Genomic DNA, 21786 nt, shown 5'->3' with positions numbered 1-21786 from the left:
ACCTCCACATCCGGGCTTCTTCACTTGAGGAATCGTCTGCGACCAGCCTCCCGGACAGATGATGAAACTGAGGAGTATTTCTGTCTGTAATAAAGTCCCTTTGTGGGGGAAAAACACATTCTGATTGGGTGGGCCTATGCCCTCACAGGCCCACAAATGGCTCCGCTCCTGCCCAGTAATGCGAAATCCATAGTTTTCGGACTACTTTATTTCAATATACTGATTTCCTTATAGGAACTGTAACTCAGTAAAATTGTTGAAATTGTTGTATGTTCTCATCGACGGGGCTGTAGTGGAGCAGGTTGAGAGCTTCAAGTTCCTTGGTGTCCACATCAACAAACTAGAATGGTCCAAACACACCAAGCCTATTCCCCCTCGGGGAACTAAAAAGATTTGGCATGGGTCCTCAGATCCTCAAAAGGTTCTACAGCTGCAACATCGAGAGCATCCTGACTGGTTGCATCACTGCCTGGTACGGCAATTGCCAGTCATAGACTGTTCTCTCTACTACCGCATGGCAAGTGGTACCGGAGTGCCAAGTCTAGGACAAAAAGGCTTCTCAACAGTTTTTACCCCTAAGCAATAAGACTCCTGAACAGGTAATCAAATGGCTACCCGGACTATTTGCATTGTGTGCTACACTACTGGTACTCTCTGTTAATCATATATGCATAGTCACTTTAACCATATTTACATACTACCTTAAATCAGCCCGACTAACCAGTGCCTGTATTTAGCCTCGTTACGGTTATAGCCTCGCTACTGTTATTTTTCACTGTCTTTTTACTGTTGTTTTTATTTCTTTACTTACCTATTGTTCAGCTAATACCTTTTTTGCACTGCTAGTTTGAGCATGTAAGTAAGCATTTCACTGTAAGGTCTACTACACCTGTTGTATTCGGCGCACGTGACAAATAAACTTTGATTTGATGTTGCGTTTATATTTTTGTTCAGTATAATTGTAGCAAAGGCACAAAGTCATCTGGCACTCCAGGCTGGCTAAAGCAAATGCAACAAATATTTCAACGATTTAAAATACCATTTAAACCCAGGTCTGCAAGTGAAACACAACAGGACCTTTGCTATGGTCATACAGTATGGCATGTGTCACTCGTCTTCTCAGTTCGTTGCAGCTAGCAACTGGAACGAGCTGCAACAAACACTCAAACTGAACAGTATTATCTCAATCTCTTCATTCAAAGACTCAATCACGGACACTCTTACTGAAAGTCGTGGCTGCTTTGCGTGATGTATTATTGTCTCTACCTTCTTGCCCTTTGTACGGTTGTCTGTACCCAATAATGTTTGTACCATGTTTTGTGCTTCTACCATGTTGTGCTGCTACCAGGTTGTCGTCATGTTGTGTTGCTACCATGCTGTGTTGTCATGTGTTGCTGCCTTGCTATGTTGTCGTCTTAGATCTCTCTTTATGTAGTGTTGTGTCGTCTCTCTTGTCGTGATGCATGTTTTGTCCTATATATATATATTTTTTTAATCCCAGCCCCCGTCCCCGCAGGAGGCCTTTGCCTTTTGGTAGGCCGTCATTGTAAATAAGAATTTGTTCTTAACTGACTTCCCTAATTAAATTAAATAAAATGGGCCTTGAGAAGAGGGAGTGTTTTAGAGGGGCTAGTAGAGACTAGCTACAGAGCAGTGCCAGAGGACATTAAAGTTAATGTATGTTCCCATCTAGATATACAGATAAATCCCTTTCATTATTTATCCTCCTCTCTTCCTCTACCAACAGGCAGGTCACTCAGAAGGAGAACTGAGATGGATACAGTCGGAAGTTTTCATACACCTTAGCCAAATACATTTAAACTCAATTTTTCACAAATCCTGACATTTAATCAGAGTAAAAATTCCCTGTCTTAGGTCAGTTAGGATCACCACTTTATTTTAAGAATGTGAAATGTCAGAATAATAATTTATTTCAGCTTTTATTTCTTTCATCACATTCCCAGTGGGTCAGACATTTACATACACTCAATTAGTATTTGGTAGCATTGCCTTTAAATTGTGTCAAATGTTTCAGATAGCCTTCCAAACTTCCCACAATAACATTTACGTCATTTAGCAGATGCTCTTATCCAGAGCGACTTACAAATTGATATAACTTGGGTGAATTTTGGCCCATTCCTCCTAACAGAGCTGGTGTAACTGAGTCAGGTTTGTAGGCCTCCTTGCTCGCACATGCTTTTTCAGTTCTGCCCACAAATTTTCTATGGGATTGAGGTCAGGGCTTTGTGATGGCCACTCCAATACCTTGACTTTGTTGTCCTTAAGCCATTTTGCCACAACTTTGGAAGTATGCTTGGGGTCATTGTCCACTTGGAAGACCCATTTGAGACCATGATTTAACTTCTTGACTGATGTCTTGAGATGTTGCTTCAATATATCCACATAATTTTCTTTCCTCATGATGCCATCTATTTTGTGAAGTGCACCAGTCCCTCCTGCAGCAAAGCACCCCCACAACATGCTGCCGCCACCCCCGTGCTTCACGGTTGGGATGGTGCTCTTCAGCTTGCAAGCCTCCCCCTTTTTCCTCCAAACATAATGATGGTCATTATGGCCAAACAGTTCTATTTTTGTTGCATCAGACCAGAGGACATTTCTCCAAAAAGTACGATCTTTGTCCCCATGTGCAGTTGCAAACCGTAGTCTGGCTTTTTTATGGCGGTTTTGGAGCAGTGGCTTCTTCCTTGCTGAGTGGCCTTTTAGTCTATGTTGATATAGGACTCGTTTTACTGTGGATATAGATACTTTTGTACCTGTTTTCTCTAGCATCTTCACAAGGTCCTTTGCTGTTGTTCTGGGATTGATTTGCACTTTTCACACCAAAGTACGTTCATCTCTAGTAGACAGTACGCTTCTCCTTCCTGAGCAGTATGACGGCTGCGTGGTCCCATGGTGTTTATACTTGCGTACTATTGTTTGTACAGATGCATGTGGTACCTTCAGGTGTTTGGAAATTGCTCCCAAGGACGAACTAGACTTGTGGAGGTCTACAATTTTTTTCTGAGGTCTTGGCTGATTTCTTTTGATTTTCCCATGATGTCAAGCAAAGAGGCACTGAGTTTGAAGGTAAGCCTTGAAATACATCCATTAGGTACACCTCCAATTGACTCAAATGATGTCAATTAGCCTATCAGAAGCTTCTAAAGCCATGACATCATTTTCTGGAATTTTCCAAGCTGTTTAAAGGCACAGTCAACTTAGTGTATGTAAATTTCTGACCCACTGGAAATGCGATACAGTGAATTATAAATGAAATAATCTGTCTGTAAACAATTGCTGGAAAAATTACTTGTGTCTTGCACAAAGTAGATGTCCTAACCAACTTGCCAAAACTATTGTTTGTTAACAAGAAATTTGTGGAGTGGTTGAAAAACGAGTTTTGATGACTCCAACCTAAGTGTATGTAAACTTCCGACTTCAACTGTATGCCATCTAATCACACACACACACTGCTCGTCACCTTTCCTTTGAACTGGGAAACCTGTTTGTGTGTGTGCGCATGTTCATAAGATGAAACAAATCTGTTGATGTGCCCTTGAGCAAGGCACTTAACCCTAATTGCTCCAGGAGAGCTGGATAATAGTGACCCTGGCCGTGACCCCACTCTCCGAGGGTGTCTCAGAGAGTTAGGATAAGCAAAAAAATAAAAATAAAATCCAATTCAAACATGCGTATTAATACGTGTGAAATTAGGACAAATAAACTCAGCAAGAAAAGAAACGTCCTCTCACTGTCAACTGCGTTTATTTTCAGCAAACTTAACATGTGTAAATATTTGTATGAACATAAGATTCAACAACTGAGACAAACTGAACAAGTTCCACAGACACATGACTAAACATGTGTAAATATTTGTTTGAACATAACATTCAACAACTGAGACAAACTGAACAAGTTCCACTGACATGTGACTAACAGAAATTGAATAATGTGTCCCTGAACAAAGGGGGGGGGGTCAAAATCAAAAGTAACAGTCAGTATCTGGTGTGGCCACCAGCTGCATGAAGTACTGCTGTGTATCATCTCCTCATGGACTGCACCAGATTTGCCAGTTCTTGCTGTGATATGTTTCCCCGCTCTTCCACCAAGGCACCTGCAAGTTCCCGGACATTTCTGGGGGGAATGGCCCTAGCCCTCACCCTCCGATCCAATAGGTCCCAGACGTGCTCAATGGGATTGAGATCCGGGCTCTTCGCTGGCCATGGCAGAACACTGACATTCCTGTCTTGCAGGAAATCACGCACAGAACGAGCAGTATGGCTGGTGGTATTGTCATGCTGGAGGGTCATGTCAGGATGAGCCTGCAGGAAGGGAACCACATGAGTGAGGAGGATGTCTTCCCTGTAACGCACAGCATTGAGATTGCCTGCAATGACAACAAGCTCAGTCCGATGATGCTGTGACACACCGCCCCAGACCATGACGGACCCTCCACCTCCAAATCGATCCCGCTTCAGAGTACAGGCCTCGGTGTAACGCTCATTCCTTCAATGATAAACACGAATCCGGCCATCACCCCCGGTGAGAGAAAACCGCGACTCGTCAGTGAAGAGCACTTTTTGCCAGTCCTGTCTGGTCCAGCGACGGTGGGCTTGTGCCCATGGGCGACATTGTTGCCGGTGATATCTGGTGAGGACCTGCCTTACAACAGGCCTACAAGGCCTGTCTAGCCTCTCTCAGCCTACTGTGGGCAGTCTGAGCACTGATGGAGGGATTGTGCGTTCCTGGTGTAACTCTGGCAGTTTTTTTTTTCTTTTTCCCCAGAGTCAGTAGAAAGGCCTCTTTAGTGTCCTTAGTTTTTATAACTGTGACCTTAATTGCCTACTGTCTGTAAGCTTTTATTGTCTTAACGACCGTTCCACAGGTGCATGTTCATTAATTGTTTATGGTTCATTGAGCAAGCATGGGAAACAGCGTTAAAACCACCCTTTACAATGAAGATCTGTGAAGTTACTTGGATTTTTACGAATGATCTTTGAAAGACAGGGTCCTGAAAACGGGACGTTTCTTTTTTTTCTGAGTTTATAAGCACCCACCAAATGATTTAGTATTATGTCCGCTCGTAAGAACAGCAAGAGCAGGGTGTACCTTTCTGGAGCTTTCGTAAAAACTAAAAAAAGAGCCAAGCACTCCTACAATGAGAAGCTTCTAGCTCTTAATTGTTTGGCCACACAGATTTTCTGTCTCTCAAATTGTACCCTATTCCCTATATGGTGCACTACTTTTAACCAGGGCCCAGCCTAATGCACTATATAGGGAATAGGGTGCAATTTGACATTCAACCCTAGTCTCTCTAGAAGGCTCATTAACAACTGCCACAGAAGTAGTGTGGTCCTAGATCAGGGATTTGCAACTTGCGAGCAAAACATTTTAGCGACCCACCTTTGACATTTTTAGTCATTTAGCAGACACTCTTATCCAGAGCGACTTACAGTAGTGAATGCATACATTTCATAAATTGTTTTTTTTCTTTCCGTACTGGTCCCCCGTGGGAATCGAACCCACAACCCTGGCGTTGCAAACACCATGCTCTACCAACTGAGCCACACGGGACCAGCGTAGAGAACAAATTTGGGCCCCCCCCCCGTTCGGTAATTGGACCATGATTACTACAAGTTTAGATAGCTGGCTAGAATAATTTACATGGGTATATTGAGTGACTATCAGTGACTGACATAACAGAAAAAAACTGCAGATGCACAACCACATTTGGAAATTGCACCTGGTGTATTCTACTAATCTAACTCTCAACAGTAAATTGAGACCCAGACTGAGTTCCCCCTCAATTTATGTTTTTTTTCTTCTTTTTACATATTTTTTTTTATGTAGCAGACAGGGCCCTCCAGTTGCCCATCCCTGTCCTAGATTGTATTGCTCTAGTGACCCCCCCCCACACACACCCCTCCCCCGAACACATCTTGTCACTTACCCTCAGCTCCCAGAGAAAAGTAGTCTTCAAAGCTGCAGCCATTCTTAAGCACTCCTGTAAAGTACAGTTAGTTAAATCGTGTTCGTGAGTGTTATCTTCCATAGAGGGGTCATATTAGTTTGTAGGCCAAACCATTCAAACGCAACAGATGTTTTCCTTAGAAGACCAATTTTAGGGATGTTCTGACAAACACTACTGTAGGTGTGCAACCTTCCGCTGCAAATGTGGAACACTGACACCGGCTGATGCGGTACATTGAGCCCATGCAAAAAACATACTGTATCTCTAGCATAAACAGACGGATTTTGATGTTATTATTTATTATGCTAATTAGATTTCCGCAGGACATCAGCTCTAGCGGGTTAAGCACCTAGACAGAAGTGTTTGTTTTATTTAACCTTTACTTAACTAGGCAAGTCAGTTCAGAACAAATTCTTATTTACAATGACGGTCTATCCCGGCAAAACCCTAACGACGCTGGGCCAATTGTGCGCCGCCCTATGGGACTCCCAATCACGGCCGGTTGAGATACAGCCTGGAATCGAACCAGGGTCTGCCTCTAGCACTGGGCTGCAGTACCTTAGACCTCTGCGCCACTTGGGAGCCTGTATGAATAGTGCATTCGGACGCCTTGATATTTTTTCACATTTTGTTACGTTAAAAATCCTCAATGACAAAGCGAAAACATGTTTTTAGACATTTTTGAAAATGTATTAAATATTTTTTTTTAAATACTTATTTACATAAGTATTCAGACCCTTTGCTATATGACTCGAAATTGAGCTCTGGTGCATCCGGTTTCCATTGATCATCCTTGAGATGTTTCTACAACTTGGAGTCCACCTGTGGTAAATTCATTTGATTGGAAATGATTTGGAAAGGCACACACCTGTCTATGTAAGGTCCCACAGTTGACAGTGCATGTCAGAGCAAAAACCAAGCCATGAGGTCAAAATAAATTGTCCGTAGAGCTCCGAGACAGGATTGTGTCGAGGCACAGTTCTGGGGAAGGGTACCAAAATATTTCTGCAGTATTGAAATTCCCCAAGAATACAGTGGCCTCCATCATTCTTAAATGGAAGAAGTTTGGAACCACCAACACTCTTCCTAGAGTTGGCTGCCTGGCCAAACTGAGCAATCGGGGGAGAAGGGCCTTGGTCAGGGAGGTGACCAAGAACCCAATGGTCACTCTGACAGAGCTCCAGAGTTGCTCTGTGGAGATGGGAGAACCTTCCAGAAGGACAACCATCTCTGCAGCACTCCACCAATCAGGCCTTTATGATAGAGTGGCCAGATGGAAGCCACTCCTCAGTAAAAAGGCACATGGCAGCACGCTTGGAGTTTGCCAAAAGGCACCTAATGACTCTCAGACCATTCGGAAACAAGATTCTCTGGCCTGAATGCCAAGCGTCACGTCCGGAAGAAACTTGGCACCATCCCTACGGTGAAGCATGGTGGTGGCAGCATCATGCAGTGCAGATGTTTTTCAGCGGTAGGGACTGGGAGACTGGTCAGCATCAAGGGAAAGATGAATGGAGCAAAGTACAGAGAGATCCTTGATGAAAACCTGCTCCAGAGCGCTCAGGACCTCAGACTGGGGCAAAGGTTCACCTTCCAACTGGACAATGACCCAAAGCCCACAGCCAACACAACGCAGTAGTGCTTCGGGATAAGTCTCTGAATGTCCTTGAGTGGCCCAGCCAGAGTCCGGACTTGAAAATAGCTGTGCAGCGACGCTCCCCATTCAACCTGACAGAGATTGAGAGGATATGCAGAGAAGAATGGGAGAAACTCAGCAAATACAGGTTTGCCAAGCTTGTAGCGTCATACCCAAGAAGACTGGAGGCTGTAATCACTGCCAAAGGTTCTTCAACAAAGTACTGAGTAAAGGGTCTGAATACTTATGTAAATGTCATATTTTATTATTTTTTGCACAAAAAAAATTCTTTGCTTTGTCATCATGGGGTATTGGGTGATGAGGGGAAAAAAACTATTTCATCAATTTTAGAATAAGGCTGTAATGTAACAAAACATGGAAAAGGTATAGGGGTCTGAAAACTTTCTGAATGCATTGTATACCCTACAGTAGACTACATAAACATTCAAATAAAAACCTTGGCACGTGCCTGTAAAAAACGTTTTGCATGATTGACCGAACGCATTTTGAACAGCCTACTACAGACAAACGCTTCAAACCAAGACAAATATTTACCGTCAAATACTTTCCTAGCTGGTTGCTTGGTAATCTTACCTACTGTAGATAGCCATTGATCAAAGGGTACCAGCAGCCCATGTAGTTTGCATTACCAGGAAGACAAGGCAAATACAGGGAATCCAAATGTTATTCCTTTTAGCTCAGGATACTTGTATCATGCCTGAGTCTGTTTCTTACTTCGATTTAGAAGCACAATAACAGTTTTACAAAGCTACCAACTGGTAACTGGAGTGAGTGTATGAGTACAGAAGCTGACTAGCACGCTCCTAAGTACACTAGGGCTCCAAGGTGGGGTGTGGTGAGACAGGTGTGAAATACTCCAAACACCCCCTTGGCGCACACACACACACACACAAAATCTTTTTCCATATGAGAGTTAGTTTTATAGAATAGGACTTATGTTATAGTAGAGGGGAATTCACCCTTGGACTGAGTGCTGCTCTGTTCATCCAGAGAGGCCCCAAGAGGAGTCCTGTGAAGAGACACACATACACCGTTAGGCAGGAACAAACTCAACATACTTAAAAATGACCAAAACCTAATTGAAACTGTGTAGAAATAATGGACCTATATTCATACAGAAGACTGAATGCGTCCCCCGGGGCTAAATGAGTTCAACACCCCTGGTCTCTAGAGTCCTCCTAACACTGTGCTGGCTCATTTCCTCACACAGGAAGACCCATACACAAACACTACAACCATTTCATCTTTTTGTCAACTACCCACATATCAGCAGATCAAGTCACACCCAATCCTACTGTACAGTAGTACTATAGTTACTGTATCATGCAAATCTTGTTTGACATAAAGATCCCACACACAGAACAATGCTCTCGTTGGCTGGCCCTTGCTTCATATTCGTCGCCAAACCCACTGGCTCCAGGTCATCTTTAAGTCTTTGCTAGGCAAAGCCCCGCCTTATCTCAGCTCACTGGTCACCATAGCAGCACGCGCTCCAGCAGGTATATCTCACTGGTCACCCCCAAAGCCAATTCCTCCTTTGGCCGCCTTTCCTTCCAGTTCTCTGCTGCCAATGACTGGAACGAATTGCAAAAATCACTGAAGCTAGAGACTCATATCTCCCTCACTAACTTCAAAGCATCAGCTGTCAGAGCAGCTCACAGATCATTGCACCTGTACATAGCCCATCTGTAAATAGCCCATCTGTAAATAGCCCATCCAACTACCTCATTCCCATATTGTTATTTATTTTTTTGCTCATTTGCACCCTAGTATCTCTACTTGCACATTCATCTTCTGCACATCTATCACTCCAGTGTTTAATTGCTAAATTGGAATTTTTTTCGCCACTACGGCCTATTTATTGCCTTACCTCCCTAATCTTACCTCATTTGCACACACTGTATATCGATTTTTTTTCTATTGTGTTATTGACTGTACGTTTGTTTATTCCATGCGTAACTAAACTCTGTGTTGTTTGTGTCGCACTGTTTTGCTTTATCTTGGCCAGGTCGCAGTTGTAAATGAGAACTTGTTCTCAACTGGCCTACCAGGTTAAATAAAGGTGAAATAAAAAATATATAAAAATAACATGTGCTACATTGCTATTGTTTGCCCTTAGACTAGAGCAGGGCTCTCCAACCCTGCTCCTGGAGAGCTCCACTCCTGTAGGTTTTCAAATCCAACCCCAGTTGTAACTAACCTGAGTCAGTTTATCAACCAGCTAATTATTAGAATCAGGTGCGCTAGATTAGGGTTTGAGTGAAAACCTACAGGACGGTATCTCTCCAGGAACAGGGTTGGAGAGCCCTGCTCTAGTCTAAGGTAGCACGTTACATAACATCCCTAAACCTGCTCTAGCTGGCTCCTAGGTCTCTACCTCACCTCTCTGTCAATAGATCAAATTCCATATGGTCACTATCCCAGACCTATGCTTTCTGATGTGACCTACTGTATTCAAATCTTACTGTACTTCTATAACGAGTCAGTCAGACCAACTCAAGTCTATATGCTAATTGTTCATGTAACATCTAGGTTAACTAAACTTGGAACAGCTGTCTGTAGGCCTATACCAGCGCCCTGCCATAATGAAGATTTCATAAAAGGACATTATTGACATTGCGTAAAACCCTCATAATCAACATCATGTGATTTTCTGTTTGCTCTCTCCCACTGTCTTACTCATGTACGTAGGTTCGTGGGGGATTTTCAACCAACTACAATATTTGACTGAATAAATGATTCTAAGTTCCATTGTAATGCTTGTTTAACTTGTGCACTGAAGTACAGCGTTGAACCCTAATAAACATGACCCAGACTATTAGTAAACAAGGAAATTCTGCCGGGAGCCATTTAACCTGTCACGCAGGCAAACTCAAGAGGGGAATTTAAAAAATATATATATACTTAAATCATACTTCATATTTTAAGTATATTTAATATCAAATTGGAACAATTTTAAATACATTTAATGTCAATTTGATTTGTATTTTATTAGCGCTTAAGTATATTAAATATATTTAAAATTATATAAATTGGGACTTTTTATGTACTTAAGTATTTTCTTAGTATATCAGATGAAGAGGAAAACAAATATTCTTTGAATGCACATTAAGTACATTTTATGTATATTGCTCATAAATTAGAAATACTAAAATTGTATTGTGATTAGAATTCCTATATTTATATTTTCTTTGCAAAAAAAGTGTATTTATAATGTGTTTCAAGTATACATTTACAAATACACTTCGACTCATTAACCACATTAGCTATTGTAATTGAGCCAATGTTATGCCAATGTTAACATGCTATTTACAATTTACAAGTAACACTTTTGAGAACTGTGCACCATTGGTATTTAACACTTTAGTTGTTCACATTAAGGACCCAGGCCTTCCTCATTAACATTTCAATAAATGTGTAATATGTAATGTGTAATTAAAAGTACAACATTATTCAGTTTGAAAATTAACATAAATTTTTTTGAATAAACTAAATATGAGGAACAATATATTATAAATCAAAACTTCAACTGCAAAAAAAGGATGCTATCATTTTCAACTTTTGCTGCACTCTTCTGAACAGGAATTCAGAAAGTACTTCAAAACTCATTATTGGCAGTGAAACTACAGCAACATAATTCATACCCCTTGGATTTATTCACATTTTGTTGTTAAAGTGGGATTAAAATTGATTTAATAAAAAAAAGTCAATCTACACAAAATACTATATTAAAGTGGAAGATTTCTATACATTTTTTTTAAAAGACCGCTAGAAATTAAATAACTAAAATATAATAATTGCGTAAGTATTCAGCTCCCTGAGTCAATACAAGCTGGAAACACCGTTGGCAGCCATTACAGCTGGGAGTCTTCCCGGGTAAGTCTTGAAGATTCTCTCTTTATTCTTTTCAGAATTCTTCAAGCTTTGTCAAGATGTTGGTGCTCATGGCTACACAGAAATGTTCAAGTCTTGCCATAGATTATCAAGCAGATTTAAGTCAAAACTTTAGTGCCTTGTTTGTTAAATACAATATTTATGTTTTGGAATTCTGAATATTTGTATTCTTATTTTCATTCTGTCATTTAAATCATTATTGTGGCGTCACTACAATGTTGTTGATCCATCCTCAGTTTTCTTCCATCACTGACATTCAACTCTGTAACTATTTTACAATCACCAATGGCCTCATGAGCAGTTTCATTCCTGTCCTGCAGCTCAGAAGGATGACTGGCTTTGATGTGTCTGGGTGGTTTAATACATAATCCACAGCATACAGTTGTTATTAACTTCACCATCCTTAAAGAGATATTCAATGTCTGATTTGATATTGTTACCCATCTACCAATCACTGCCCTTTTATGAGGCTTTCTAAAGGCTCCCTGGTCTTTGTAATTGAATCTGTGCTTGAAATTCAATACTTGACTGAGGGAACTCACAGATGTATGTATGGAGGACAGAGTCATAAAAAAATTATGTCAACCCCTATTGTTTCACACAGAGTCCATGTAACATATTCTGTGATTTGATAAGCCAAATTCTCCTGAACCAATTTAGGCTTGCCTAAACAAAGAGGCTGAATACTTATGCAATGACTATATTTTAATTCTTATTTTATTGTTTTCTTCCACTTTAACAGAGTATTTAGAGTTCATTGTTGACAATAAAATCAACTTTAATCCCACTTTTTAACACAAAATGTGAAGAAATCCAAGGGGTATTAACACTTTTGCAAAGCACTGTATAGCTCAAGCAGTTTAATTTAAAAAAAATCTATGCTTCAACTTAAAAACAACTCCAAGTGTATTTTGAAATATGTTGAAGTTTGATAATATATTTATAGTATGAAAAACAATGAATATAAAGTATAATTTTAATAAGTGTGTTGAAGTGTAGTGATATTATAGTTATACTTAAGATATACTTCAAATACAAGATGTATTTTTCTAGTATATTATTTTAATGTTTAGTATATTTAAGTATACTAAACAAGCTGTAAAAAGTAACCAATAGTCATACCAAACAATGACTTCCAAGAAGCCAGACATCCAGTCCCATTTAAGTCTTTATTGATGATGTCTAACTACATGTCTTTGAGGATAGCCTAGAAGTGACAATGACCAAATTGTAAGTATTTACTTTCCTCGCTATGCTGACTGAGCTAGTCACTAGGCATTCCACACCAGCCACCCTGATATACAGTGACAGTCAGTTTTTTTTACATGCAAATGTAAAGGTTTCATTATAATGCAACACTAGAATACCTGCAGTCCTTGAGCCAGCTCGCAATCTTCTTAGGGACAGGCCCTGAGAGAAAAAAACAGAGCAATTCAAAGCCATGTACAACTGTTTAGTTTTCTATAAATGCAATTTAACATTCAATCTACAATGTAGATTACAACTGGATAACAAAACAATCTGTTTGCTGTTGCAGGATTTTATTCCCTTTTGGGCTCGGTAATTATATAGCAACAAGACCTTAAGTAGGCTTTATTGTTTCATCGTGACTTCCATGGAGCTGTACTGAGCTGTAAAAAGCCAAACTATAATTATTTCTGCCTGCTGTAGCTCATCCCAACGTACCTGGCTCCTCGGCCGGGGCTGTCTTCTCCTCCATAGTGGGATCTGGACACAGTGTCTTCTCACTGCAACCCTCCTGATCCTGGGTGACCTGGCTCTCAGAGAGGCCCTGCCAGGAGTCTCTGCTCTGGATCCAGGCCTTCCTCATTATTGTCGCTGCCTTCCATGGGTGATCTATGCTGGGGCTTGCAGCAGTTTCACACTGCTCCATGGTCTGCTCCTGGATCCACAACTCCTCCTCTCCCCTGGCCTGGTTGCTACAGCAGGGGGTAAGTCACCTGTAGCAGATAGGAGGGAGGGGATTGTTATGAGACTAGATGGTAGCCACACACACACACACGCCTAATTTAACTATACAAAGGAAATGTATGAAAACATGCCTATGCCTGTAATATAACATCATCCTGCATGATAACCATGTATGCTCACAGAACAGAGTTGAGCTGTAAACAAGCAAATGTCCAATAATCCAATAACGGAACTGACTTTGGAAAATAAGTGGCTATATCATACAAACAAGATAAAACAAGACTACACACAATTTGTTTCTTTCCATAACAGAACACCAAATTAATAAATGTGACAACCTCTTCAAGAACAAGAAGCAAAAGAACACAAAACAATTCACACAACACTAATAATACCTGGAGGTGATTCCTCCTTCTGCCAGAATTATTATCCTAAGAATTCTTCCAAGAATACTAAGATTACTTCCAAAGCCATCAAATGTAAAAGTAGTTCCCACTCAGCCAGGCAGAGATGTGGGACAGAGGCAGGCAGGGTGGATAGATGGATGGATACAGAGAGGAGCTACAGAGAGCAAGAAGTCCAACTGACAACAAGTGGAGCAGAAAATGTCGGTTTAGTTGAAAGATTGCGTGCTGGTGCCGAGTCATTTCCTGTTGCGGATCAGCTCTTTTCTGAAGGGAGGATAGAGGGATAGACAGAAGGAGGGAGTTCTCACTGGAGTGTATAGGCCAAACCTCGAGGGACAAGAGGAGGCGGCTATTATTATGTTACTTCTATTTCCAGAGTAATCATCTGAAATAAGAAGGAATGTAAATAAATAAAACGACCACTTTGCATTCAAAATATTAAACAATGGCGGTGACAGACAGCTATCTAAATGTGACGGAATCTAAAAAGGAGTAATTAGAAAATTCCATTAACAAATAGGATTGTCTATTTCAATGAAGTACAGTGAGACATTTTGACGATGCAAAGAGTGTCACGGCTGTTCGAAGGAGCGGACCAAAATGCAGTGTGTTCGTAGTTCCACATATTTATTAAACGTGAAACTGAATGCAATACACTTAAATATACAAAAACAACAAACCGTGACACAGAGAGGAAAACACACTACTGAAAAAATAACCCACAAACAACAATGAGAAAAACCCCTACTTAAATATGATCTCTAATCAGAGGCAATGAGGATCAGCTGCCTCCAATTAGAGATCAACCCCAAACAATCCCAACATAGAAATAGAAAACATAGAACAACCCAAAACACCCGTCACGCTCTGCCCTACTCTACTATAGAAAATTACATCTTACTAGGGTCAGGACGTGACAGTACCCCCACCCCCCCCCAAAACTACGAATACAAAAAAACAAAAACAAAAACAAAACAACCACAAAACACAAAGGGAGGGTAGGGTAGGGTAGGTGACTAATGTCTATGGAGGCGGCTCTGGTTCCGGGCGTAGTACCCCCACCGCCCGCTGATCCCCCCGCTTCTGTATGTCCGGAGGAACCAGACCATGGATCACCGCCGGAGGCTTCGGACCACCAACCCACGCTGAAGGCTCCGGGCTGGGGAGCGTCGCTGGAGGCTCCGGGCTGGGGAGCGTCGCTGGAGGCTCCGGGCTGGGGAGCGTCGCTGGAGGCTCCGGACTAGGGATGCGCACTGGAGGTCCGATGCGTGGGACTGGCATAGGTGGCGCCAGACTGGTAACACGCACCTCAGGGCGAGTGCGGGGAGCAGGCACAGGACGTACTGGGCTATGGAGGCGCACTGGAGGGAGAGTGCGAGGAGCAGGAATCGGTCTCACCGGACTGGGGAGACGCATTAAGGGCCGAGTGCTCACAGCAGGCACTGGCTGTACCGGCTTATGGATACGTACTGGAGACTTGGTGCGTGGTACTGGCTTGGGTGGCTCTAGACTGGTAACACGCACCTCAGGACATGTGCAGGGAGCAGGAACAGGACACTCCGGACTGGGTATGCGCACTGGAGGTCTGATGCGTGGGACTGGCTTAGGAGGCACCAGACTGGTAACACACACCTCAAGACGAGTGCAGGGAGCAGGAACAGGACGTACTGGGCTATGTAGGCAAACTGGGGACCTGGCATGCTGAGCAGGCCTACTCCTTCCGGGTTCAATGACCATCTTCGCCCTACACCGGTGAGGAGCTTGCACCGACCGCACCAGGCTGTGAGTGCGTATGGGCGATATAGTGCGCACCACACCGTAACTCATCGCTCGCTCCTCCACACGCCCGCACCGCCGTGCTCTTTCTGCCAGTACTTCCCTTCGGAATCTCGCGTCGAGCTCCGCGCTTGACTCCACATTGATTATAGGTGGATATAGCGCTTCGTAGTAATGTCGCTCCCTCTTGGCTTCCTCTAGTTCCTCCTTCGGGCGACGATACTCCCCAGCCTGGCTCCAAGGTCCTTTACCATCTAATATTTCCTCCCAAGTCCACGACTCCAAGTACTTCTCCTCACGCCGCTTGGTCCTTTTATGGGGGGTTATTCTGTCACTGCTGTTCGAAGGAGCGGACCAAAATGCAGCGTGTTCGTAGTTCCACATATTTATTAAATGTGAAACTGAATGCAATACACTTAAATACACAAAAACAACAAACCGTGATGCAGAGGATTACACACTACTCAAAAAAGAATAACCCACAAACAACAATGAGGAAAACCCCTACTTAAATATAATCTCTAATCAGCGGCAATGAGGATCAGCTGCCTCCAATTAGAGATCAACACCAAACAATCCCAACATAGAAATAGAAAACATAGAACAACCCAAAACACCCCGTCACGCCCTGCCCTACTCTACTATAGAAAATGACATCTAACTAGGGTCAGGACGTGACAAAGAGTGTCGAACTTAAAACACTTCTGCAGATAATGAACTGATATTCACTTGACAGTTTGTGCTGCCATTTTGTGAAGAGGGAGCATATAAGGATGGAGGGAGGGTTGGAGAATGTAGCATTTTTCAAACAACTGAAGTATCATACCCAAGAATTTAAGCAATTTTTGTCAATTGTGTATCTACAGTGCATTCGGAAAGCATTCAGACCCCTTGACTTTTTATATACTGTTTTTTTAAAAGCTGTTACGTTACAGCTTTATTCTAAAATGTATTTGTTTCTCATCAATCTACACACAATACCCCATAATAACAAAGCAAAAACAGTTTATAATTTTTTGCAAACGTATTTAAAAAAAAAAATGAAATATCACATTTGCATAAGTATTCAGACCCTTTACTCAGTACTTTTTTGAAGTACTTTTGGCAGCGAACACAGCCTGCAGTCTTCTTGGGTATGGTATGATGCTACAAGCTTGGCACACCTGTATTTGGGGGGTTTCTCCCATTCTTCTCTGCAGATCCTCTCAAGCTCTGTCATGTTGGATGGGGAGCGTTGCTGCACAGCTATTTTCAGGTCCCTCTAGAGATGTTTGATCTGGTTCAAGTCCGGGCTTTGGCTGGGCCACTCAAGGACATTTAGAGACTTGTCCCGAAGCCACTCCTGCGTTGTCTTGGCTGTGTGCTTAAGGTCGTTTTACTGTTGGAAGGTGAACCTTCATCCCAGTCTGAGGTCCTGAGAGCTCTGGAGCAGGATGTCATCAAGGTTCTCTTTGTACTTTGCTCCATTCATCTTTTCCTCGATCATGGTCCTTCAGGTAACTTTTGGAAAACTCCAAGTGGGTGGTCATGTGCCTTTTACTGAGGAGTGACTTCCGTCTGGCCACTCTACCATAAAGGCCTGATTGGTGGAATGCTGCAGAGATGGTTGTCCTTCTGGATGGTTCTCCCATCTCAACAGAGGAACTCTGGAGCTCTGTCAGAGTGACCATTGGGTTCTTGGTCACCTCCCTGACCAAGGCCCTTCTCCCCCGATTGCTCAGTTTGCCGGGCGGCCAGCTCTAGGAAGTGTTGGTGGTTACATACTTCTTCCATTTAAGATGGAGGCCACTGTGTTCTTGGGGACCTTCAATGCTGCAGAAATGTTTTGGTGCCCGTCCCCAGATCTGTGCCGAGACACAATTCTGTCTTGGAGCTCAACGGACAATTCCTTCGACCTCATGGCTTGGTTTTTGCTCTGACGTGCACTGTCAACTGTGGGACCTTACATAGACAAGTGTGTGCCTTTCCAAATCATGTCCAATCATTTGAATTTACCACAGGTAGACTCCAATCAAGTTGTAGAAACATCTCAAGGATGATCAATGGAAACCAGATGCACCTGAGCTCAATTTCTAGTCTCATAGCAAAGGGTCTGAATACTTATGTAATTAAGGTTTTATAAATGTTTTTGCAAAAATTTCTAAAAACCTGTTTTTGCTTTGTCATTATGGGGTATTGTGTGTAGATTGATGAGCATAGTGTGTACAGCCCAGTACATCACTGAAGAGCTACCCTCCTGTAGGTTCACTCCAACCCCAGTTGTAAATAACCTGATTCATTTTATCAACCAGGTATTCATTAGAATTAGGTGTGCTAGATTAGGATTGGAGAGAAAACCTACAGGACAGTAGCTCTACCGGAAGAGAGTTGGAGAGCCCTGATATAGGGGATATGGTGCCATTTGGGATGCAGGGTGAGAGACAGAGGAACAGAGGAAGTAATCTACTGTACCAGCTGAAATCATCTGAGCCCAAAGACACTCTAAAAATGAGGGGTTTAACAAGGGTTCTTCTAAGATCTCAAAGTTCTTCAGAGAACCTTAGGGTTCTTGGCACTGAAAATTTCCCTCAAAAGGTTCTTCCACGAACCCCATAGGAGGTGGGGTTCATCGAGGAACCACCTCAGTTGGTGAGGGTTCTTGCAGGAACTTAACTGCCAAACTAAAATGTTTGAATTTGAAAGGACAGCATGTGCAGGCACTTAAACGAAAATGTTTAAGATCTCCTCAATATAAAGTAAGGTTTGTCCCTTATATGATCTAAATTGATATTGTTTTGTGATGATACCATCTATCTTTTAATATTTGTGCAAATCTTTCTAAAACAGAAAATGGACACAATTCGATGGATATCAATCAAATAGGTAAGAATATGTACTGTATGCTATAAGAATTTAAAGGCTAGCTTTTATTTATTTAACTAGGCAAGTCAGTTAAGAACAAATTTCTATTTACAATGATGGCCTACCCCGGCCAAACACGGAATACGCTGGGCCAATTGTGCGCCGCCCTATGGCCCGATGTGATTCGGCCTGGATTCGAACCAGGGACTGAAGTGATGCCTCTTGCACTAAAATGCAGTGCCTTAGACCGCTGCGCCACTCGGGAGCTGCATCGGGTGCAGATGACTGTGTCTGTAGGTATACAGACGAGGAGGCATACAGGTATGCCTATTGGTATGTTATGGAGATCACATGTACCACCCTCCTTGCCTTACCTCTTCAATGAAAACCCCATAGGCCTCTACAATATGGATAAGGTATGTGCATTCACATTTACCACATAAACCAAGGTATGAATACTGTTGTGTGCATGTTTAGTTAAACATCTGTATAATCACTATATTTTTGATTCAGACTTCACCATCCCTACACCTCTGATGAATATAACAGGAAACCTGTTCAAATCACCATGCACTGCAAAATCATTCTGGCTATGGATACGGAGAACATCAACACATTAACAAGCCAGAGGATATACCCATTGGACTTTTTTTGCTGGGAGTTCCCCTCAAATTTGGATGTTTTTTTATTCTGCTTTGCCACTAAAATCACTGACAACTAAAAATAGTGTTACGCGTATTATTAATATCATAATAACAATAATAAAAGGGGAGGGGGGAGTTCAGATATTAACCCCAAAAGGTTCATCAAGGATCCATTAAGAGGGGTTCTTCTAAGAACTTATAGGGGTTCCTCCACAGTTCCAATTTTAAGAACCCCTAAAGGATACTCCAGGAACCTTTTATTTTTAGAGTGTATAAAGATGTAATTTTTTATTTAACTAGGCAAGTCAGTTAAGAACAAATTCTTATTTACAATGACGGCCTAAGGAGGTCTCAGATGCAGATGGAATGTTGGATAAAAGAGTGTGAGAAAGGGAAGAGGGAAAGAGAGATTAGTGTAATGTGAGTGGAGGCTTTATTATAGCAGCTGTGTTGATAATCACTCTTTGCACTTACAGGCCTATCCACCGGATCAGACACTCAGACACTTACACCACTCATACTGACTAACAAACCCATTTGGGTTTGCATCCCAATGGCACCCTGTTCCCTATATAGTGCACTACTTGACCATATCCCATGGGTAGTATTGCACTATGTAGGGAATAGGGTGCCGTTTGGGATGCAAACCTTGCCTCAAGCCAAGATATGACTATTACGTATAAGGGTGTGCTAAGCCAGGCAATTTGAAGCTGCTGCCTCTGGTCCATACCTCCTTATAAATATTTTGAAAGTGCTGATACTGCAGAACAATAGTGGATTACAGAGCAGACTCTTTCCTTTCCCTGTCTGAAATGCAGCCAAACCAACCACAGCACAGAGACTGGAGGGAAACTGAAAGGCAGCCAAACCAACCACAACAGTAGCCTCATCACGAACCAGGGAAGTTCCATGGCAGAAATCAGTTTGGCCCCTAGCCATGGTCAGGGAGGTGACCAATTTACACACAGAACGTTAGACCTTTTTTAAACAGGTTTACTCACATCGGCTACGGAGAATGTGATCACACAGTCGTCCGGAACAGCTGGTGCCCTCACACATGGGTCAGTGTTGCTTGCCTCGCAGTTGGGTTTCCCTTTGTAATCCGTGATAGTTTGCAAGCCCTGCCACATCTGTTGAGTGTCACAGCCGGTGTAGTAGAATTCAAACTTATAGTCAGATATGCCAAATGGAGGGCGAGGGAGAGCTTCGTATGCAACTCAGTGTGTGGAGTAAAGGTGATTTAGAGTTTTTGCCACTCTAGTTGCACAGGTGACATGCTGGTAGAAATTAGGTTAGATGGATTTCAGTTTTTCAGCATTAAAATCACCAGCCACTAGGAGCGCCACCTCTTTTCTTATTTTTTTATGGCCCTATACAACTTGTTGAGTGCTGTCTTCGTGCCAGCATCAGTTTGTGGTGTTAAATAGACAGCTACAAAAATATAGATAAACTCTTGGTAAATAGTCTGGTCTACAGCTTATAATGGAGGTATTCTAACTCTGGCAAGCAGAACTTTGAGACTTCCTTAATAATAGAGATTGTGCACCAACTGTTAACAAAAAGACAACACCCCCTTGAGCTTACCCGACACTGCCACTCTGTCCTGCCGATGCATAGAAAAACCATCTAGTTGTATATTATCCATGTCTTTGTTCAACAAAGTTTCAGAGAAACATAAAATATTTATGTTTTTCAGGTCCCGTTGATAGGATAGTCACGTACAGAGCTCGTCCAGTTTGTTCTCCAGTGATTGCAAATTCACCAATAGAACAGAGGGTAGTGGTGGTTTATTTACTCCCCATCGTAGTTGCATCAGGGTGCCCGCAAGTCGGCCTCTATATAGTCATCTCTTTCTCTTACGAGAGTTGGAATTAGGGCCCGGTTCGGGGTGAGCAGTATGTCCTGCGATGCTGACCCGTTGAAGTAGAAATCTTCATCCAAATCGAGGTTAGTGATTGCTGTTCTGATTTCCTATGACTGAAAAGAGCTTCTGGACATGGTTGTGGAAAAATTATGTACAAAACAATAGTTAAGAACAGCGAAAAAAATTTAATAAAAAAGGAAATCGCAGAATTGGTCAGGTGGCCGTAAACTGGCCATTATATATTCCAGCACAATTTCAACAGCTAGCAGCTCAATTGAGTTAGCCTACAAAGTGGCCTAATCTACAGTAGCAAGCAAGCTAATAATATATTGTTTAACATTTTAAAATAGTTTTTACTTACTTGAATAGGTTCTCCCACTGCCTCTGTTTTTGGGTCCTTACAAAAACAAAATAATGGGCAATCTTAAAGATATTTTCGGGTGGAAGCGAAGCAAAGCGCAGCCAGCATCGGATGAACGGCGACATGGAAAAATTCTCGCTCACCTGAACGCTTCAGAATATGTCGTGACGTTTGACTTTATCAGCGTACTTTTTTTAGTAAAAAAAAATGCAGCCTGTCAGCCACACTTAAAAAACAGTGCTGAACATAACACACAGCACCCCCATGTGTGGGGAGGGTTGTTGAAATGTAACATCTGGGAGCCAGGGGACCATTGAAAATGGTTTTGCAATACAAAATTCTCCAGACCTCCAAAGGAGGCGTGACAACGATGTGATTTTGGAGGTACGGCAACGCGAGACTAGCTTAACATTGACCAAGGAAAACACCTGGCCTGGTC

General features: G+C 42.2%; 1 protein-coding gene across 1 annotated transcript in view; it reads right to left on the bottom strand.

Annotated features, from left to right (window-relative positions):
• Positions 1-21786, bottom strand: part of LOC115160519 (protein ITPRID2) — a 58498-nt gene that overhangs the window by 24496 nt on the left and 12216 nt on the right. The window contains exons 2-5 of the mRNA XM_029710687.1: positions 13209-13483; positions 12890-12932; positions 8588-8637; positions 5951-6004 (exon numbers count right to left, since the gene is read on the bottom strand). Of these exons, the coding sequence (XP_029566547.1) occupies positions 5951-6004; positions 8588-8637; positions 12890-12932; positions 13209-13416 (355 nt within the window). The 5' untranslated portion in view covers positions 13417-13483. The remainder of the gene's footprint in view (positions 1-5950; positions 6005-8587; positions 8638-12889; positions 12933-13208; positions 13484-21786) is intronic.

This window comes from Salmo trutta, chromosome 24, assembly GCF_901001165.1.
Source record: "Salmo trutta chromosome 24, fSalTru1.1, whole genome shotgun sequence".
Classification (NCBI taxonomy): Eukaryota; Metazoa; Chordata; class Actinopteri; order Salmoniformes; family Salmonidae; genus Salmo; species Salmo trutta.
This window is presented reverse-complemented; position numbering and strand designations above follow the sequence as displayed.